Genomic DNA, 17,916 nt, shown 5'->3' with positions numbered 1-17,916 from the left:
AGCTTTACATATTTTTTAATCATAATCGTCAATTCAGATTTTTTTAGGATGGAGCAAAACTATAAATTTATATATGATATATACAATTACAACCCCTCTTCATGTTAAAATTCGTTCATGTTTTTTTGTTGCTTAGGTTTTATAACCTCAATGAAAAATGTATTGCAGACGAAATTTTTTTTCAGTAGAATTAAATATTTTTCAGTAGAAGAAAATTCTTGTATTTTTAGTGTATGTTGTGTATATAAAATAATGAGACACAGGGAATTTTTTTTCAACTGTCTCATTATTTCTCATTATTTCAACAAATGACACACATGTTTTTTGAAAAATTTAGGGTAAGCAAATAATGTCACTGTGTCTCAAAAATAATAAATACAAAAATTCATTACGTACTTACACAGTAACGAAATTTGAGAATATATGATACACTCCTACCATAGGCTTTACCGAAAGTGCACTTTCGCTAATGGCTAATTCTACGAAGTTATATTGAATCTCGGTAAAACAACCGTTTCAATTCTCCATGTTTTTATTTTACATTGTGGGAAAAAACACATTTATTTTTCAATTCAATACAGTTTGTGAGAACACAAATTAGTTTAAATACATCATTTTATTCAAATTTATGTTCAATAACTTACGTTTTTTGTATATAATTCTTGGAACAAATTCAATGTACATTTTATCGTTTGTATTGTGCAAAATTGCATGTAAATTTAATCAGTAAAATTAATCAGCTGTGATTGAATTAATTCAGCAAAATTTATGAAACATTTTGAATAGCTAATTTTATCGAATTTATTGTATATACAATAGCTAATAATGTTTGGAACGAATTCGATATGCATAATGAATCTGTATCGGCATTAGTTTTGTGCGAATTTACATATAAATTAAGTATTTAGAATTAATAAAATAATAGAAATATTTTTTTTCGTCTTTAAACAACAAATACAAATAACTTATAATTTGTGACACAGGCCTATTTTTGAGATAAGCGTTAAGAAATAATAAAGGATGAGCCTTTCCAAACATTTTTTTCTCTCAGCGAACGAATTCTACGAATTCGGTCATAATAGATACGGTAACAAACATTATATTCCCAAATGTTTTTCGATAGACTTGAGTTGTTAACTTAATGTTGAGAATTTTCTTGCATTTTGAAACAAAATAAAGGCATGAATAAATCATGAATTTTAGAGCGGCACTAGTCACTTGGGTATATTCAGAGAAAAAACGACTACCTGTGTTTCTTAAGTATACAAATTATCGTACTCGAAGATTTTTTTTCAAATTTCATTTGAGATAGTATAAACGAATATTTAATAAATTATTTGATTATTTGTATAGTTAAAAATCTGGCAAATAATTTGTATATTCGATTTCACCCTGTGCTGACAAAGTCCACAGCAACAGCAACTAAATGAGTGTTTTTGCTAGCAAAAGTAATTAAAATGAAACTTTGAACCTAATAATATTTTGAAACATTTATTGCTTTTTTTAATTAAAAAAATTGTCATATTATTGTTGACATATAAATATCGATGGCTTAAAATGTACAATTGCTAACTTCATATTTGACAACTTTTAAGGAGAAATAAAAAACTAAATAGACAACTTGAAAATAGGAAAACTAAACAATATCTAAAGTTTACAGTTTAATATTTATTTTGTTTGATTGGAGATTTAGTAGATTATTTTTACATAAAAGTAAGCCAGTATTCATTTCTAATTTTTTTTTATAATTCTATGTACATATTTCAATATTTTTTTATTTGCTTTAAAATATTTCAAGGGTTGATAACCCTAGAGGTATGATTCGTAGCCAGTGAGACTAAGGTTAGAATTTAGTGGGAGTTTTATTACATTTTATGTAACGACAGATGATAAATGACGAGATGTTTTCTCTGAGTGGTGGTGGAGAAGCTGGCGGCGGGATGGTTGAGTACATTATCGTATGTTTTCCGCGGGCGGTGAGCGTCTACTGGACTCTTCGAGTGTCACTGACAAATAGTATGCTTCGTTCTAATATGTTCAAGCAATTCATTGTTTGACTGAATAACTAGACATTTACTGATTATAAATATATAATAATTTGTAAATTCTGAAATTATGAGCGAAATAAATAGTTCTGAATGCGGCGCTCTCAGTTTTCATAGACACATGTCACTGAATAAGTACATCCCAGTAGAGAGTTTGTCTCAATTGAATAGCGAATGTAAGCGGGGCTTCAGCATTTCCGGCAGAAGTCGCTACCGTATTTCATAAATTGCGAGGAATGGTATATGGCTTGTGGGAAAGATTGGCGACACGAAGAGTTTAATTTCCGCAGCTGTCAACAAGTTGCGCGACGAAAATTAAATTCTACAAAAATAGCAGAAACAATCGGATAATGCGTAATTGCGTTGATTTATTACGTTTCGCGTGGTCTTATCGCGTTACGTTAAAATTACGCCCTCATTTTTTATTACCTAAATATGTATTACATATATGAAAGCTACGCTTACCATTGTGTATTTGCACAGTTATGAATTAATTTTCAATAATGAAAATTAAACAATTGACCTAAACTTAAATGCATAATATAATATGAGGCGTTGAGAATATTAAGGGCGAACTCAACAAATTGTCCTGAAATAATCGAGTACAAAATGTTTTAAAATATGTGAACCCATCTAAGCTTCTGAGCCTTATAATTCATTATAATGTTTGTAGCCGTGTCTATTATGACCAAATTCGTAGAATTCGTTCGCTGAGAAAAAAATTTTCCACTCGTTCAAGTCAAGCGATTAAGTAATTAAAGTATTCAAAATCATCTATTTATAATTAATTTTAAATATATTTTGCCACTTGAATTTTGAACTAATCTTAAATTTTTGGCCATATTAATCTTTAAGAATTGATGAATCTGTGTATAAAATAATAATAACATGTCGCTTTATGAGTTTTAATTTAGTATTTCACACATATTTGTGATTTAAAATAAATACAGTTTACTAGCCCCAGGTCAGTCACGTTTTGTCTTCAGTCAGTTTATTCTAATCAACTAACAGAACTGAGAACGTATAATGAATAATGGCACAGAAGTTAAAAATTAACTGTACAATTCTAAAATAATGTTCTTTTTAGGGCTGTGGAGTAGTTAGAAATTATTCCTGACTCCAACTTCGAATTTAAAAATTTCGATAAGATAATCTTAAGATACAAAATTATTTTTAAAGTATTTTATTTATTTATTTTCATATAAATGAAAACAAAGAAGAAAGAATAAAAAATAATTATAATAATATTTTTAGGATTAGTGCCGCGCCATTGTATGTATATACGTATGACCGCGTAGGGTATTTGATTAAGTGCATAATAACTTTTGTTTACTTCATATTACCGACTTAAAACGCATGGCGCACGACGAACAATTAAAAAAATATTGGTCGCGGTAGAAAAGGGTAAAAAAACGGAGTCGATCGATTTTTTACGACTCCGACTCCACAGCTCTGGTTCTTTCGCAACTTTTTGAATGGTGTTGCTGATGTCTAAAATAAATCTTATCTATCGGTAATATTTAACCAAAGAAATTTTATTGATACTAGTTTTTGTCAACAATATTTTATCCTGCAAAATATTTTTAAGTAATTTATAAATTTATAAATTCCATTCCCTTCCTGGGTATCAAGACAAGTTTAGGAATACTTAGGAATTATTTCCCGGATCAAATCTTAACTAGCAACTAAATTAAATTATTGTTTATGTAATGTAATAAGGAATCTAAAACAGTTTGAATTGTTACAAAAATTATCAATATAATTTATTTTATTTTAAGCCTATTGAAGTGCCAATGCAGTAATTATATTTTATGCACATGTGTCCTTTAAATGTATACATATTCATGAGTTACGAATGAAGCTAGTTGCTAGTAAATAATAAATATTATAATAATGGTTTTAAACTTGGCTAAATATATTTATTAAATTGTTTAATATTGAATATTGTTCATAGATGTCTGCGTTTGTTTCCCTAAATAACTTTTGTACTGCTATTAGAATAATATGAAAAAAATAAAACTTTGGTACTGATATTAGAAAACATCGACTGAATTACTAATAATGAAAGTAAAAGTTATAAAATAAATAAGGCCAATAAATATGACACACTATTGAAAGAATATGTAAGATCTCATTTAGGATGTTTAAACAAATATAATGTATTGATTGAGAGCTTAATAATATGTAGCTTATTTTTTTAATTTAAAATGATTTTTTTTCGAATAAAAACTTGTGATTTTTGATGAAGATATTCTTAAAAAAATTGTATCCTAAGACAAAAATAGTGAGCTTTTATTTATACTACTTTTACACTCTGATATAATTTATTAATATGAAATATTATATTATATTTATTAGGCATTCTTATACATTATTTCTTATTCTTATTATAGTGAATGCATATATAACTATGTACATCTCTCAGTTGATGCTACTATCTGGTGCATTTATTCTAAACCAGTTTACTGGCAGTCAACTGGTTCCAGAATGAATAGAACATTCTGTTTATACACCAGCGTAAAAAATACACACAGATACATGCTCAAACATGACCTTGGGGTCCCAAACAAACATTTGTAAAAATTATTACTCGGAACTTCCACCGACACGAAGCTAGCCGGTTACACACATCATTGAAACTCAGTTCTGCGGTAGAGTTTTAGCTGCTAGGCCGTGTCTCATTCTTCCTCTGGTAACTTTCTCATTTGATCTCATTTCTCCTAATTAACTTAACAAAATAACAATACAAGTTCCTCGCTAGCATATTCAACTCGTGAATCAAACACTTATCACTTCTAAACCGACTTTTAAATCACCATTTTGGCCAAGACCTTGAGTGTGTTTACATAGGGGCGTTAGCTGCATGCTTACATTGACAATTTGTATTGATGTAGCAATCGTTATTTATGGTTTGGTGTAAAAAAAACATTTTATGACAAAAGCACTTAAAATAAATCATTCATTGTATTACGCGTAGTTCTATATATCGAGTTCACCAGACCGTTAACAAATCGCATAAATAACTCTGTTAAAATGTTCTAGAATTTTATCATTCAGAAAAATCAACATTTTCATGAGTTTTATTAATATGAATTTTGCGTAATGTTTAACTGAGATTATATTACCTTTATGGTCTATTTCGTTTATAAATTTTATTAACTTAATACGTATGCACTTTCAACTGAAAAAATACATCATTTAATAAACGTTAAGAAATAGCAATTTTATCAATAATATCTTAACCTGCTGGGTCAACGATTATGACGTATATCATACATGTGGCAGTTTTTCGTTTATAGCTTATATAAAAATATAAAATAAATAACTATTATAACTATAAATATAACAGCTTCATTTGGTAACTAATTTGTTAAATTGTAATTGTAAGATCGTCACGAAACAAGGCATTTTATATATTATACATATTATATTATAGATGCTAACATACTTTAAATTAAATAGCACAATGCATATAAAACTACGACAATTGCATATATGATACTTTTAAAATATAACCATTAAATTTAATTGCAAGTACGGTTATTAATTATTATACACAAACTTTACGATATACTATCTGATTTAATATAATATAATAATAAACTTTAATTAATTAAAATCATATATGTATAAATTGAATTTTTCCTATAAATAAAATAAAAGATTAGAAAAAATCTGTATATTTTACATTATTGTTTATATGCATAATTATGCTTCGTCATCTTGTTTTTCTATAGATTTCGTCGATATAATTAAACAGTTTTATCAATATCTCTAAAGGTATTTTTAATCGATTTTTTGTATGATTGATTATAGTTTTGAGCCTAGGGGTCTTTATTAATTTCATAATTGATCTTTGAATTAAGTGTACTTTATTATAGTTTAGATATAATACAAATGATTTGTAAGTTCGGAATTTTATATAATACAAACGGATTTAAGATTCGTTATTTTGATTAGTATGCCTAAAACAAATTTCACTTTGGTGACTACTGTAAAATATACATATACGAAGATCGCTTTATAAATAATAGTATTTTGAAACAAGTAAAAGAAAAAATACTGCACCTAAAGAAAAGATGTATTATTTATTATATAAATTCAGACGCGTACAGTGCGATTCGTTCACTTTCGCTCGCTCGCGTGTTAAGTGACGAGAGTGAGTGAGAGATAAGGAAGTGCGCACGCCCACTCTCGTCATTTTACACGCGTGCGAGCGAAAGGGAATGTATCTCACTTACGCGCCTGATAAAATCAGTTTTGTATGACTAAGTCTTACCTAACAATATGGTTATATTTATAAATATATATTTTATATTTATTGATAATTATATTGTCACCCGGTTGATGCTATAATTGCTTTGGAGTAATGCCCATATTGATTTACGTTTTTAAATCGTTGGTTTAATGTCAATTTATTACTTTTTAGTGAAAATCAATAATACTTTGGAAATATGATCATGAATAATTATTTTAAAATATGAACTTTTAGAATTAGTAATTTTATATTTATTTAGTTGTAATTTAATTTAGCTTGAATAAAAATCAATAACCAATTATTTTTAATTGTCTTTGCATCTTCTCTTTTATTTACAGATTTTTTATTCTCGCCTGAAAATTTTGATAGTTTTCAACAAAGTGTATGATATGCTTATTTCCGAATTTAAATCAAGTTTTTATGTTTGATTTCTTTGTAAGATTCCTCGGATTCTATCCAATGTAAATTTTGTAGCATCTGTCACAAGAAATTTGATAAACTACTCGGGATTAATTAGAGATTTTGTCCTTTCCTTTTAGTATTTTTTTTCTGAATTTTTTATAAGGTTTAAAAATAATTATAATATTTATTTTTGAGTAGTTTCTCATTTTCTTTGCAACACTTTCTTTCATCTTAGAATTCTGCACATTTATTTACATTCTCATAAATAAATTGGGCCATACGATTTCTGGGAAAATATAGAAAAGATGCTGCGTCAAAAATAACAAATTATTTTGTCGATTAAGAACTTGTAGATCATATCATGAAGTATTTTTAAAAAATTTCTGCATTACAGATTTTCAAGTCTCTGGGTCGATACTATAATTGACTTGTAATGATGCCCACATTGATTTAAGTGTTTAAAATCAGTTTAATATGATTGAGTCTTAACAAATGTTATAGTAAATTTACAATGTAAGGGTTTGTTGTATTTATCAATACATATATAATAATAATCATAACGATAGCCAAGATCATATATTTTTTAAGCACATGTGCAGGGCATAATAACTTTACGCCAATGCAACCTAAATTTTAAAAAATACATATACAATACAAATAAATATTTATAAAACAATTAGATAAATTAATATACAATAATGACTGGAACACAATGCATATACCAACTGTGAGTACCTCAATTAAAAAAATACTATTTAACAGATGGTTAAAAAGTTGGACAGTTGTTATTGTGCAGTTGTTTTTTATGCAGCATTTCAAAAAATGTACTGGTAATTGGATGGCACACAAAAACCAGTTTTTTAAAAAAAAAAGTTTTTAAAATATGATACATCCGTCGACGCGACTCGAGGGAATCATATCTCAGGATACCTTGTAAAAAATTTCACAATAAAAAATATTAATATTTATTTTCCTACATAAACAAGTATCAAAAAAAACTCTTAGGACTTTTTATATAAAAAGTAAGTTTGTTTTTATTATACGGCAACCAAACTAGCAATAACTGCGCACTAAATTATTATACAAGCTACATAGTGCCTTCGAGCTCATCAATCTATTGGCATATCACAAAACAAATCTCTCTCTTTAAGCCATATGTTTTCAATATTCTGATTAAAAAATATAAACATGTATGGATCCAGGTGTTGCAAAGTATTTAGACAATTTCTGTGATTCGTATTGACTTAAAAAATGTGATCATTTGGAAGGTAAACCCAAAACTACTTATTTTTTAAAAATTAAAACATGACAAACTTAAGCAGTAGCCTTTTTTTAAATCAGTGTAGATAACATCTACTTGATTGCCTATATTAATAAAATAAGTTTGCAGATTTAATCAATTAATAAGCTTATTATCAGTTACAGACACATAACATTATTATAGATTGTAATAATATACAGATTTATACTTCACTAAAAGATTAGTTTTTTACGTTTTAATTCAATGTATAATATTCTTATGAGATGATAATTATATTTTTTATAAAAGCTAATTTTATTAATAAATTGTATATAACACAATCTGGAATAATGTTACTTTAGATTAATTTAATACTGATTTTAAATATTTACTAGTTTTATTCCACTTGCAATTAAAACTATTTTAGAATAATTTTAATCATATAACGTAAAATAAAATGTAGCATGCTATAAAATATTATATTGTGTCTCATGTTACTAAAGTACACGTTTATTATATTATCTAATATAACTGCTGATAAACGTTCGTAAACAATTACATTGAAATTAATGATTGATTCAAGATAAATAACGTTACGTTACAATCTCTATATAGTGTTATTATTAATAACAAAATAATCGTAAAATTTTATCAATTATATAAGTAACAACTTGTATTTTACAATTTATCTTAAATATCAAGATAAAATATTTAATAACATAATTTTATGATTTTATAATCAAACACACACGAACCAAATAATCATGCGACAATTTTTTTAAATTGCAGATTTTATCATCAAACATGACTGACTCAAAATACATATTGACTTACTTCAATGTCAAAGGTTTGGCTGAATTTATTCGATTCACTTTTGCTTACGCCGATGTTGAATTCGAAGATGTCAGGATTGCTAAGGCAGACTGGCCTGCTCTGAAAGCAAGTAAGTTTTATAATAAATATTCATTACTCGAAATCAGAATTATTTTTCATTATTATTTTCAGAACAACCATATGGTTCTCTGCCTGTACTAGAAGTCGATGGCAAAAAATTGAATCAATCTGTAAGTATTTGCAGATATTTGGGCAAAAGATTTGGTTTGACGGCAGAAGATCCTCTAACTGATGCTCTCCTTGAAGCTTTAGTTGATAACTTGAGAGATGTGCAAATTAGTACGATCATTTATTATTTTAAAATATATGTATTAATATATTATATATAATTATTTTAATGTTTATAGAATTGAAAGAGGAATTTGTTAAGAAAACACCCGAGTCGAAAAAGGAATGTGACGCTTTATTCAAATACACCTTGGATAGAATTGAACCATTGGCTTATAATGGATACTTCTATGGTTCAAAGGTATAGTTTATTTTGAGGTTGTTTTTATTGCGATATTTATTAATTGTTAATATATTTATAGCCAACATGGGTAGATATTTACTTCACCGGTTTGATGGAAACCATTACCGATTATAAAGAGGATGTGCTTGAAAACTATCCCAACTTGCAAAATATTTGCAGGAAAATTAAAAACAAGGATGGAATTAAAAATTACATCAAGAACAGACCAGCGCCAGAAAAACCAACTACTGAATAATTTTAGAATATATCATACTATCGTGTAATAATTCAGTAAATTATTTGATTAATAATTCTGTTTTTTTATTTATTACAAATTTAACCGTCGAATGCATCAATTTAACCACCCAATAAAATAAATCGGTAAGTCTAAAAGCAATCAAAAGCCTTTATCAAAATTTACAAGTGTGAGTATTTAAGCACAATACTATTAAAGCAAATGGAACACCACCGTGAGAAAACATTTTTTGCAGATAAAGTCAAAGTACAGAAAGAATAAAAATGTTCATTGCATATGCCTTGAGAAATAATAAGTAGTAAATTAACAGCCGTTCGTAATCTGGTCTAGCAGTCAACGGTTATCTGTTTAAAAAAACTACCCAACAACCACCTTTTTATAATTAACCGTCCCAACAAAAGTGACGTAAAATAGAATCTTTATTGGTATAAATACAGGAACGCGATAAATCAACGATTATTTTCTCGGGCATTCCCTCAGAGCTTTTTTTGACACCATTGATTTACTATTTTCACTAAAATATAAACTTAAATAAAGTCCAGATGTTCGCATACGATATTTATAGTCAAGCATTAGCAAACAATAGCTTCAACATTTTGTAAGCTTCGCATAGTCGGCTTTTCACCAGCAAAGTGATCTACCTCCGTTTTCGACCTAAACCGTCACGATCTACGACTGCAGCTGGATTCTTAATCACGATAAGTATTTTTTATATATATTATTATTTCATATATAAGATTCACATTTGTACCTGATATGTAATGAAATACACGGTTCATAACCATTTTCTTGTTCACAAATAAGTAAAATACATTTTTTTATTATTGTATTGCTATCATCTCCCGGCATTGAAGACAAAATCTTAGAAGCTCTTTAACTTGGACTTACTAATTTCGTACGAACTTCAACCAAGAAGAGTCTAACCCGACTTCAAACCATCGAAGATCGCAGAGACCACCGCTTCTCTCTTCGCATCTCATCTAGCTCGATGTTTAAAATTCAGACTATGCCCGCTTAAATGAAACTTAACTTATAACCAACATATACATATTTTAGGTTTTGCACCAAAAAAAAAAACAAATAATATCAACACACTTTGTCTGGAAAAAAAAACATAAACATCATGACAGTATTTTTATGATTCATTATTTTATAAATTCACTATCATAAGTTACCCAAATCAAAATTATAATAAAAAATATATAAAACATATGTTATAACCATTTTATTATTTTATTTTACTTTTCCACTAGTCCTTGGCTATCGAATTAATATAATCATCACCGTAGCTTTAATGCTTATATTAGATAGATAACAAAATTCGTGCGATCAATAAAACAAATTTAGTTAATATGTACAGCAGTAGTTAAAAATCGCAGAAGGGTCTTCTCTCTAAATAGTCTTGCACTTCTGGAACTGCATCTATTTTTGCCTTGAGTGCTTGAAGATATGGGTAAGGTTCGAGAATTTCTTTTTTCAAGCGAGTTTCCATGCAGTCGATAAAACCCGCAAAGTAAACATCAGCCCAGGTAATCTAAAAATATATCAGATAATGTTAGATCGAAATTACAATTTTTATTAAATCAATAAGTGGTATATACACAAGATAAGGAAAACACAAGTATGACTGATAATGCATTTATATCGTGTAGCACCTGTAGTATTTTGTATAAATGATACTGCTATATAATATAAAAAAAACTGAAAATAATCTCTTACTTCACTTAAAATAAATGCAGGAACATATGTGTTTGATATGAGCAACAAAATATCTGTTCGATTATTATCATGTATAAATATGGGTGTGGTTTAAAAGTAACGTGATTCATTCAAGTGTCACAGTAAATATTTATTTTTTACTATACTAATAACTATATGTTAATGTTAAGCTTGAATCACTTTTTTCTATGTAAATTAATTTGTTTTGGTTTATTTATGATATTATATAATTAGGCGTACAATTACTATACATAATATATTTTAACATTGAATGTAAAATATAGACATCCAGAAAAATGTTATATCGAACTTAGACTAATAAAAACAACCAATCAGAATTTTTGCTCATATGTTCAAAAATAAGTTAAATATAATGAATCAAGAAATATTCAATAATTAAATAAAATGTTATGTATAGTATTATTTGTACAAATTGTAAATTTTCCATTGCAACATAACTGACGTTAAACTAATGCATAACAATGAGATAACAAAATCAACAACTACTAAGTAAGTGGTGAAACACCAGACTGAAATCAATGATATATATTTTAATAAATATAAACTATTATTATAGCTTACAATCAATAGATGTGACTTATGTATCTAAGGAAACCTAATCAGTGATGATCCATCCAAATTAAAGTTACACATTAATCAATAATTCTAGTCTTCCAGATACGATAAAAATTAAAAAGCACTAGGGTTCATATGAGATTCGAACTTTGGTTATTCTGATATTAATCACTGACATATACCAATGTTGTATTGTGCTGATTTGATAATAATAATCAGATTTTATGATATTATTAAATTTTTTTATTATTTTAGTTTTTACTTCTTTTGCAAATATTATATTTTTATATTATAAATTAATTTTAAAATAAATTTTGCAAATCCATATATATAATAATATAGTAAAAGTTTTTTCTTTTTATATGGCCATTGCATTTTATGAGTTAAAAATACTGCCAAAAAATATTTTACTTCACTATTGTATTACTGTATATTACATACAATAAACTTGATTCTGAATGAGAGAAATCATACGATATAATAGATTAAGATATTTTATAGATAATTAGTATCTTGTGACAGGGCTTTAAATTAATACTATAAGCCTTTTAAATATTAAACTATATTAATTAGTTGCATTGCTTATTGTCGCCCACATTATTTTCAACATACTAGAGCGACGAAAAATAATGGAAATTCTGATCTTTGATTGATTTTATTTATTATTAGATATATAAAATAGAGTAAGTTTAATGCTTAGTATTTTTTTATAAATTTAAACATTAACTAATATTTAATAAAAAAAAAATTTTTAATTGTGTATCCATATTCCATATTGAAGCAAATACTTAAGACCGCTTTTGATAGTCAGTTTTTCAGATCTGCACTAAGCTGTGACGTGAGTCTCTAAGCTTATTTTAATACTATTATTTATTATTATCTTTATAAAAAATACTAACGTTAGACCCATAAAATGCTCCTCCTCTGGCAAGCGCGTTGAACTTGTTGAAGTAAAACGGCAGAACATTCTCTGCAAAAGTTTCTACGGCTACACTTTGCGACGTGTTTGCCGGAATGTTTCTTGCAAATAAAGGTGCTGATTCAGCCTCTCTAATTGATGCGTAGAGTTCTGAAACATTCCAAGTAATATGATATTAATATCATATACATATATAAAATTATTAATAATAATTTATTTAAATTATTACTCCAGTGCAAATCTTGCATATGGTCGACCAAGGCGTCCAACTGAGCATCTTGGACGTTGTCTTTTCCGGTTAGATTGAAAGTTTTACCCAAGAAACGAGCAATAGCCAAAGATTGGGTCAAAATGAAGTCCTCGCCGGTGTCCAAAATTGGAAGTTGACCGAAGGGCTTATCTGAAATTGATTTTGAATTATATACCTTAATGTGCAATGAATCTATTATTACGCTTGCGTGTGCCGTAAGGACGTTAATGGCATGGCTTTAATGACCGTGGGTGATAAAAAACCTTTTATTTCGACGCACATAAATTAATAAGAATAAAAACTTTAGAGATAAAAACTATATTCTTTTATAAGATACTCTTATATTTCTAACTCGTAAAATGTTTGTGGTGCATTTGAGATGCATAAAAATAATATATTACTTAAGATTCAAGACTACCCATAAATCAGTTGCTTGATTTATAAATATTTAATATAATAATACATTAGTTAACATTTTCATTAAAAAATATTATTACGAATTAGAAATAGCTATTAATAATTTAAAAAAAATATAGCAAATTTTTGTGTTTTGTTGTTTGTAGGTAAAGAACTTTTTAACACTAGCCAAGTTTACTATAATCAGTATAATCTAAATAAGTCAAATGAAAAATAAAAAAATCGTTTCTCAGCCACTATAGTCTTGATTTTTATTTTTAAGTGAAATTAAAATATCTTTGTATACCAAAAATTGGACAACAAAATGTCTTTCGTTGGAGAAATATTTTTAAAAACTGCCTTAATTAAATTTTAAGACATAGCAAACTTTACTGCTCTTGTATTATCCAGTTTTAAGGAAATTGTTTCTTTATGAGTATAATATAACAAATTTTTATACAATGTGAAAATAAGCCCAAATTAAATATAAACTATATCAGCAAATTTATTACAGCAAACGTCGCAAAAATCAAGTAAATTTATATATATAAAATATTAAAATATATTTTTTATGTTTTTAATACAGCTATAAAGTAAATTGTTAAGACCAATTTAGATGTATGACGATTAAGACCAAGATAGTATGTTGATGGCCAATGAACTAGCGTGTGGTTAAATCGACTACATCCTTTTTTGACCATTTAATAAATGCTTAAATGATGCCATTGTTGCTCTCAAAAGCCAACTTTGTAAACACTACTTAAATATCGATGGCGTTGGTGTAAACTTGTTAATTCCACTTTTGAATGAAAATTACTTAACAATGTCATATTGTACGTTTAATCAAAATATTTCTGAAAATCTCCAATTAAACACCAAAATTTTATATCAAGAAAATTAAGACATTGTTTTTTATACCAATTTTCAATTTTTCTATTAAGATTTTTGTTCCTCCTGTAAAATTGTCAAATATAGAGTTAACAATTTTACACTTTAAGCCACCGATATATAAAAAAATTAACAATTTTTAACATCTAATGGCTACATTTTTAAATAAGATTGCCAAGATTTTTATAGAGTCTATTGTTTTAGAAAACTTTCGTGAACATTTAAAGTAAAAATAAATTTAAAAAAAATATTTTTTTTACTTATGCTCTAATGGTCTAATAAAAAATGAGATTATTTTTTATTAGAGCATATTTTAAAACCCTTATATCAAAACAAAATGGCGGATTAAGCTTGCTTATCATTTTAGTTTTAATTTAATTTAATTTAAATCTAGTTTTTAGAAAAACCGTTTTCGTTTCTCACAAAACCTGTTTAATTTTATATATGAGAAAAAAATCAAACATAAATATTTTTATTAATTTAAAAAGACACTCTTAACCAACATACTTTTTTCTTTAAGATTATTCTCTTGAAATAGGATTTCTTAATTTTTTTGATAAAAACTACATATAAAAATTAATAAGTTTTACTTTTTTTAAATAAAAAAAACTTTTTTTTAATTTGTATTTAATTTTTAAACATATTATAGACAAAGTTTAAAAATTAACATTTGAGATTAGTTTAAGAATTAATACATACAAAAAAAACAATTTTTAGCTTCTTTACTTTTTTTATACCAATGTTACTTTTCACTGACTCTTTAAAATAAAAAGACTAGGATTTTTAAAAGTTAAAAATAATGTCTCATTATAAGATTATCTGTATTAAAAAGCTTTTTTAATTTTACATTAGTTTTTATCATAAAATCTAGTTAAAAAAACAATTACTTATGTTTTTAAATCGGAATAAAAAAAATTATACAGATATACTTATATTCAATTAGATTTAAAGCAAAAAAAATACGAATATTTTTTATGATTCCAATGTTCACAACTACTGCTTTTTAAAGTTCGATTATTATACATACATTTGTGCTTTAGTATATATAAAGAATAGAAGAAAGTAATAATCAGTTATCCTATTTCAATCGAACTGTTATTACGCGATTGTTTTGATCGAAAGTAATCGATAACTGGTAATATATAGTAAAAAGAGAAAATATAAGTTAAATTCATATTCTGTCAATGTTTATATCATTATAGATTAAAATGGCAGACTCTACTTATAAATTACTTTATTTTAATATAAAAGGAGTAGCTGAATGTGTCCGGTATATGTTTGCTTATGCAAATGTACCATTTGAAGATTTTAGAATAACCAGAGAGGAATGGGGAAATTATAAAGAAAGTAAGTATTAATAATATAAGTAATATAATAATTTATTCATTACTAATTAACAAACATTTTTAATTAAAGAGCAACCATTTGGAAAGATACCTGTTTTAACCATCGATGGTAAGCAGCTGACTCAGTCAGCTTCTATTTGCAGATTTTTGGGAAAGCGTTTCGGACTTGTCGCTAATGATGAGTTTAAAAATGCTCTCTTAGAAGCTGTCGTCGATAATATGAGAGACGTGCATACTAGTGAGTATAGCTTTCTTTTAAAAAATATGATAATTAGGCATAGAAATAATTGTAAATTGTGTATAAGAATAGAGCTCGCTCAGTCGGCTGTTCTGAAAACCCCAGAAGCCGCCGAAGAAGCGGAAAAAGGCTTTCATTATGTTTATAGAAAACTTGAGCCCCTTGCAGCTGACGGTTACTTTTACGGTTCCGAGGTTATACTATTTTATTATTTTAATTTAAATAAAAAATGTTAATTATGCTGGAATGAATGATAATTATTATTTTTCTAGCCAACGTGGGTCGACGTATACTTCGCTGGAATGCTGGACAGCATTTTAACCTTCAAGCCGAATTACTTGGACCCGTACCCTAATCTCACTGCTTTATTGGAACGCGTTAGAAGCAAGGAGAGCGTAATTAAATACTTAGAAAATAGACCGAGAGATTAGTACGTTAATAAATGGTACTGAAGATATTTTAATTGAATTTTTAATAGAATAATATAATTAGTTATGTAGCGTATTTTTGTTTTTATTTACCTTGCTTCATCATGGCCCAATCGTCTCTCTCGATCCTCTCATCTTCAAAATTGACTCCTCCATAGGCCAAAAGATACCTAATGGGCTCCGAAACGCCCTTGACGTTAAAATATGTCAATTTGTACTGTGCCATTTTGAGTCGATATCACACTGATTCGACTAGCTGTTTCGACACCATTATATAAACTTTTCTATGTATTAATATGTTATCTTATTGATAAGGATTATGTGTTTTTTCTGATAATATATTTTTGTCTATACAAATAAAAAATAGATAAGACTTAAAACATAGTTTATATAATGCCTTTTAAACCACTTTAATTAAAGATAATGTATTATACTTGGAAGGGAATTGAATTGAACAAATATTTATTTGGCAAGGGGGAGCAAAACGTCATACCATACTTATTCTATATCTTATTCAAATCGTTTACGTCTATACAAATGTTTGCAATCCTTTTCAAGAGTACAAAAGACCACTCTGGCAGAACAAGTATTAGCAGCGAGTTTTAAATTTACTGCCGTCCAACGTTAGATTTACATCTTTCGCTCACTAAATTTATGTATTTGTAACTAAATAAACTAAAATCAGTATAAAAATTAAAGTTTAAATATATGTCATTTTTATCATAACATAATTTACCAATAAACATTATTTAGAACAGTACCTAACTTAATATGATGATAGAAGTGCTCAAACAGACATTTACAGAAGTTTCAAAACCATAAATGCACAATCAACTACTTCAAGTTTAGTATCAATATTCATAATTAAATTAAGCTTTATTGGTTAGAATAAATTGAATTAGATATTTAAGTCAACAGAATTATTTTTCTAAAAGTATATCAATGAAGCAAAATATAAATAGACCACGTGTATATTACTAATGGTGTATTTAAAAAACCTGAGCTCTAATATCATATGGATCTTAATGTTTTTCAATTTTTATCGTGTCCAATAGATTGAAATTACCTATTATTATATAAATATATTTTACAGATTAAGTTTTCCTAGACTTTAATAATCTTTCAGATGAATAACATAATTGTACATAGGGACATCTATTAATTGTGAGCTGTAATAATAGTTTATAAATAATTAAATATTAGTTGATTAGATTTCAGTCTGATGTCTTACCTATTATTTATTATTTACTGTTGTAATGCATTGGCCTCGTGCTTGTAATAGTGAAAAAAATGTGTCACAATAAAAAAAATGGGTTATAACAAACAGAAGGCAAAAAGATTCGCTGAATATCTAAAAAACATTATACTACAAAATTAAAAACAAATAGCTAACTTGATCTAGAATAAAATAACTCAAGATAAAGGAGAAATAAAATTTGTGTCAATGAACCAATTTTTGCATGTCATTTCGCACTTTGCCATAATTTATTGAATATTGTCAAGTAAAAATATTATGGTTCAATAAATTTGAGTGAGTTTCAGCATTTTCAGCGGTTGAAAGATTAAGACAAAAACAAATTACTTGTGCCGAAACGGAGACGGGATGTCCG

General features: G+C 27.1%; 3 protein-coding genes across 3 annotated transcripts; 2 read left to right on the top strand and 1 right to left on the bottom strand.

The window, feature by feature from the left end:
• The first annotated feature begins 4,687 nt into the window (after positions 1-4,687).
• LOC148226759 (glutathione S-transferase-like) lies at positions 4,688-9,601 on the top strand. The gene is made up of 5 exons (XM_088203281.1): positions 4,688-4,737; positions 8,735-8,888; positions 8,951-9,118; positions 9,187-9,308; positions 9,370-9,601. Exons 2-5 carry the CDS (start codon positions 8,750-8,752, stop codon positions 9,544-9,546), a joined length of 606 nt encoding a protein of 201 aa, XP_088059407.1. The 5' UTR covers positions 4,688-4,737; positions 8,735-8,749; the 3' UTR covers positions 9,547-9,601.
• Positions 9,602-10,756: 1,155 nt separating this feature from the next.
• LOC148226757 (glutathione S-transferase-like) lies at positions 10,757-16,556 on the bottom strand. Its single transcript, XM_088203280.1, has 4 exons — positions 16,400-16,556; positions 12,990-13,160; positions 12,741-12,910; positions 10,757-11,080 (listed from the first exon to the last, which is right to left on the bottom strand). Exons 1-4 carry the CDS (start codon positions 16,530-16,532, stop codon positions 10,913-10,915), a joined length of 642 nt encoding a protein of 213 aa, XP_088059406.1. The 5' UTR covers positions 16,533-16,556; the 3' UTR covers positions 10,757-10,912.
• Positions 15,064-16,379, top strand: LOC148226758 (glutathione S-transferase-like). The gene is made up of 5 exons (XM_088203283.1): positions 15,064-15,429; positions 15,497-15,641; positions 15,711-15,878; positions 15,951-16,072; positions 16,151-16,379. Exons 2-5 carry the CDS (start codon positions 15,503-15,505, stop codon positions 16,307-16,309), a joined length of 588 nt encoding a protein of 195 aa, XP_088059409.1. The 5' UTR covers positions 15,064-15,429; positions 15,497-15,502; the 3' UTR covers positions 16,310-16,379.
• Positions 16,557-17,916: the final 1,360 nt, after the last annotated feature.

The sequence above is a fragment of the Plectrocnemia conspersa genome, unplaced genomic scaffold, assembly GCF_051122295.1.
Source record: "Plectrocnemia conspersa isolate PC_06_02 unplaced genomic scaffold, ASM5112229v1 ptg000014l, whole genome shotgun sequence".
Taxonomy (NCBI): Eukaryota; Metazoa; Arthropoda; class Insecta; order Trichoptera; family Polycentropodidae; genus Plectrocnemia; species Plectrocnemia conspersa.
This window is presented reverse-complemented; position numbering and strand designations above follow the sequence as displayed.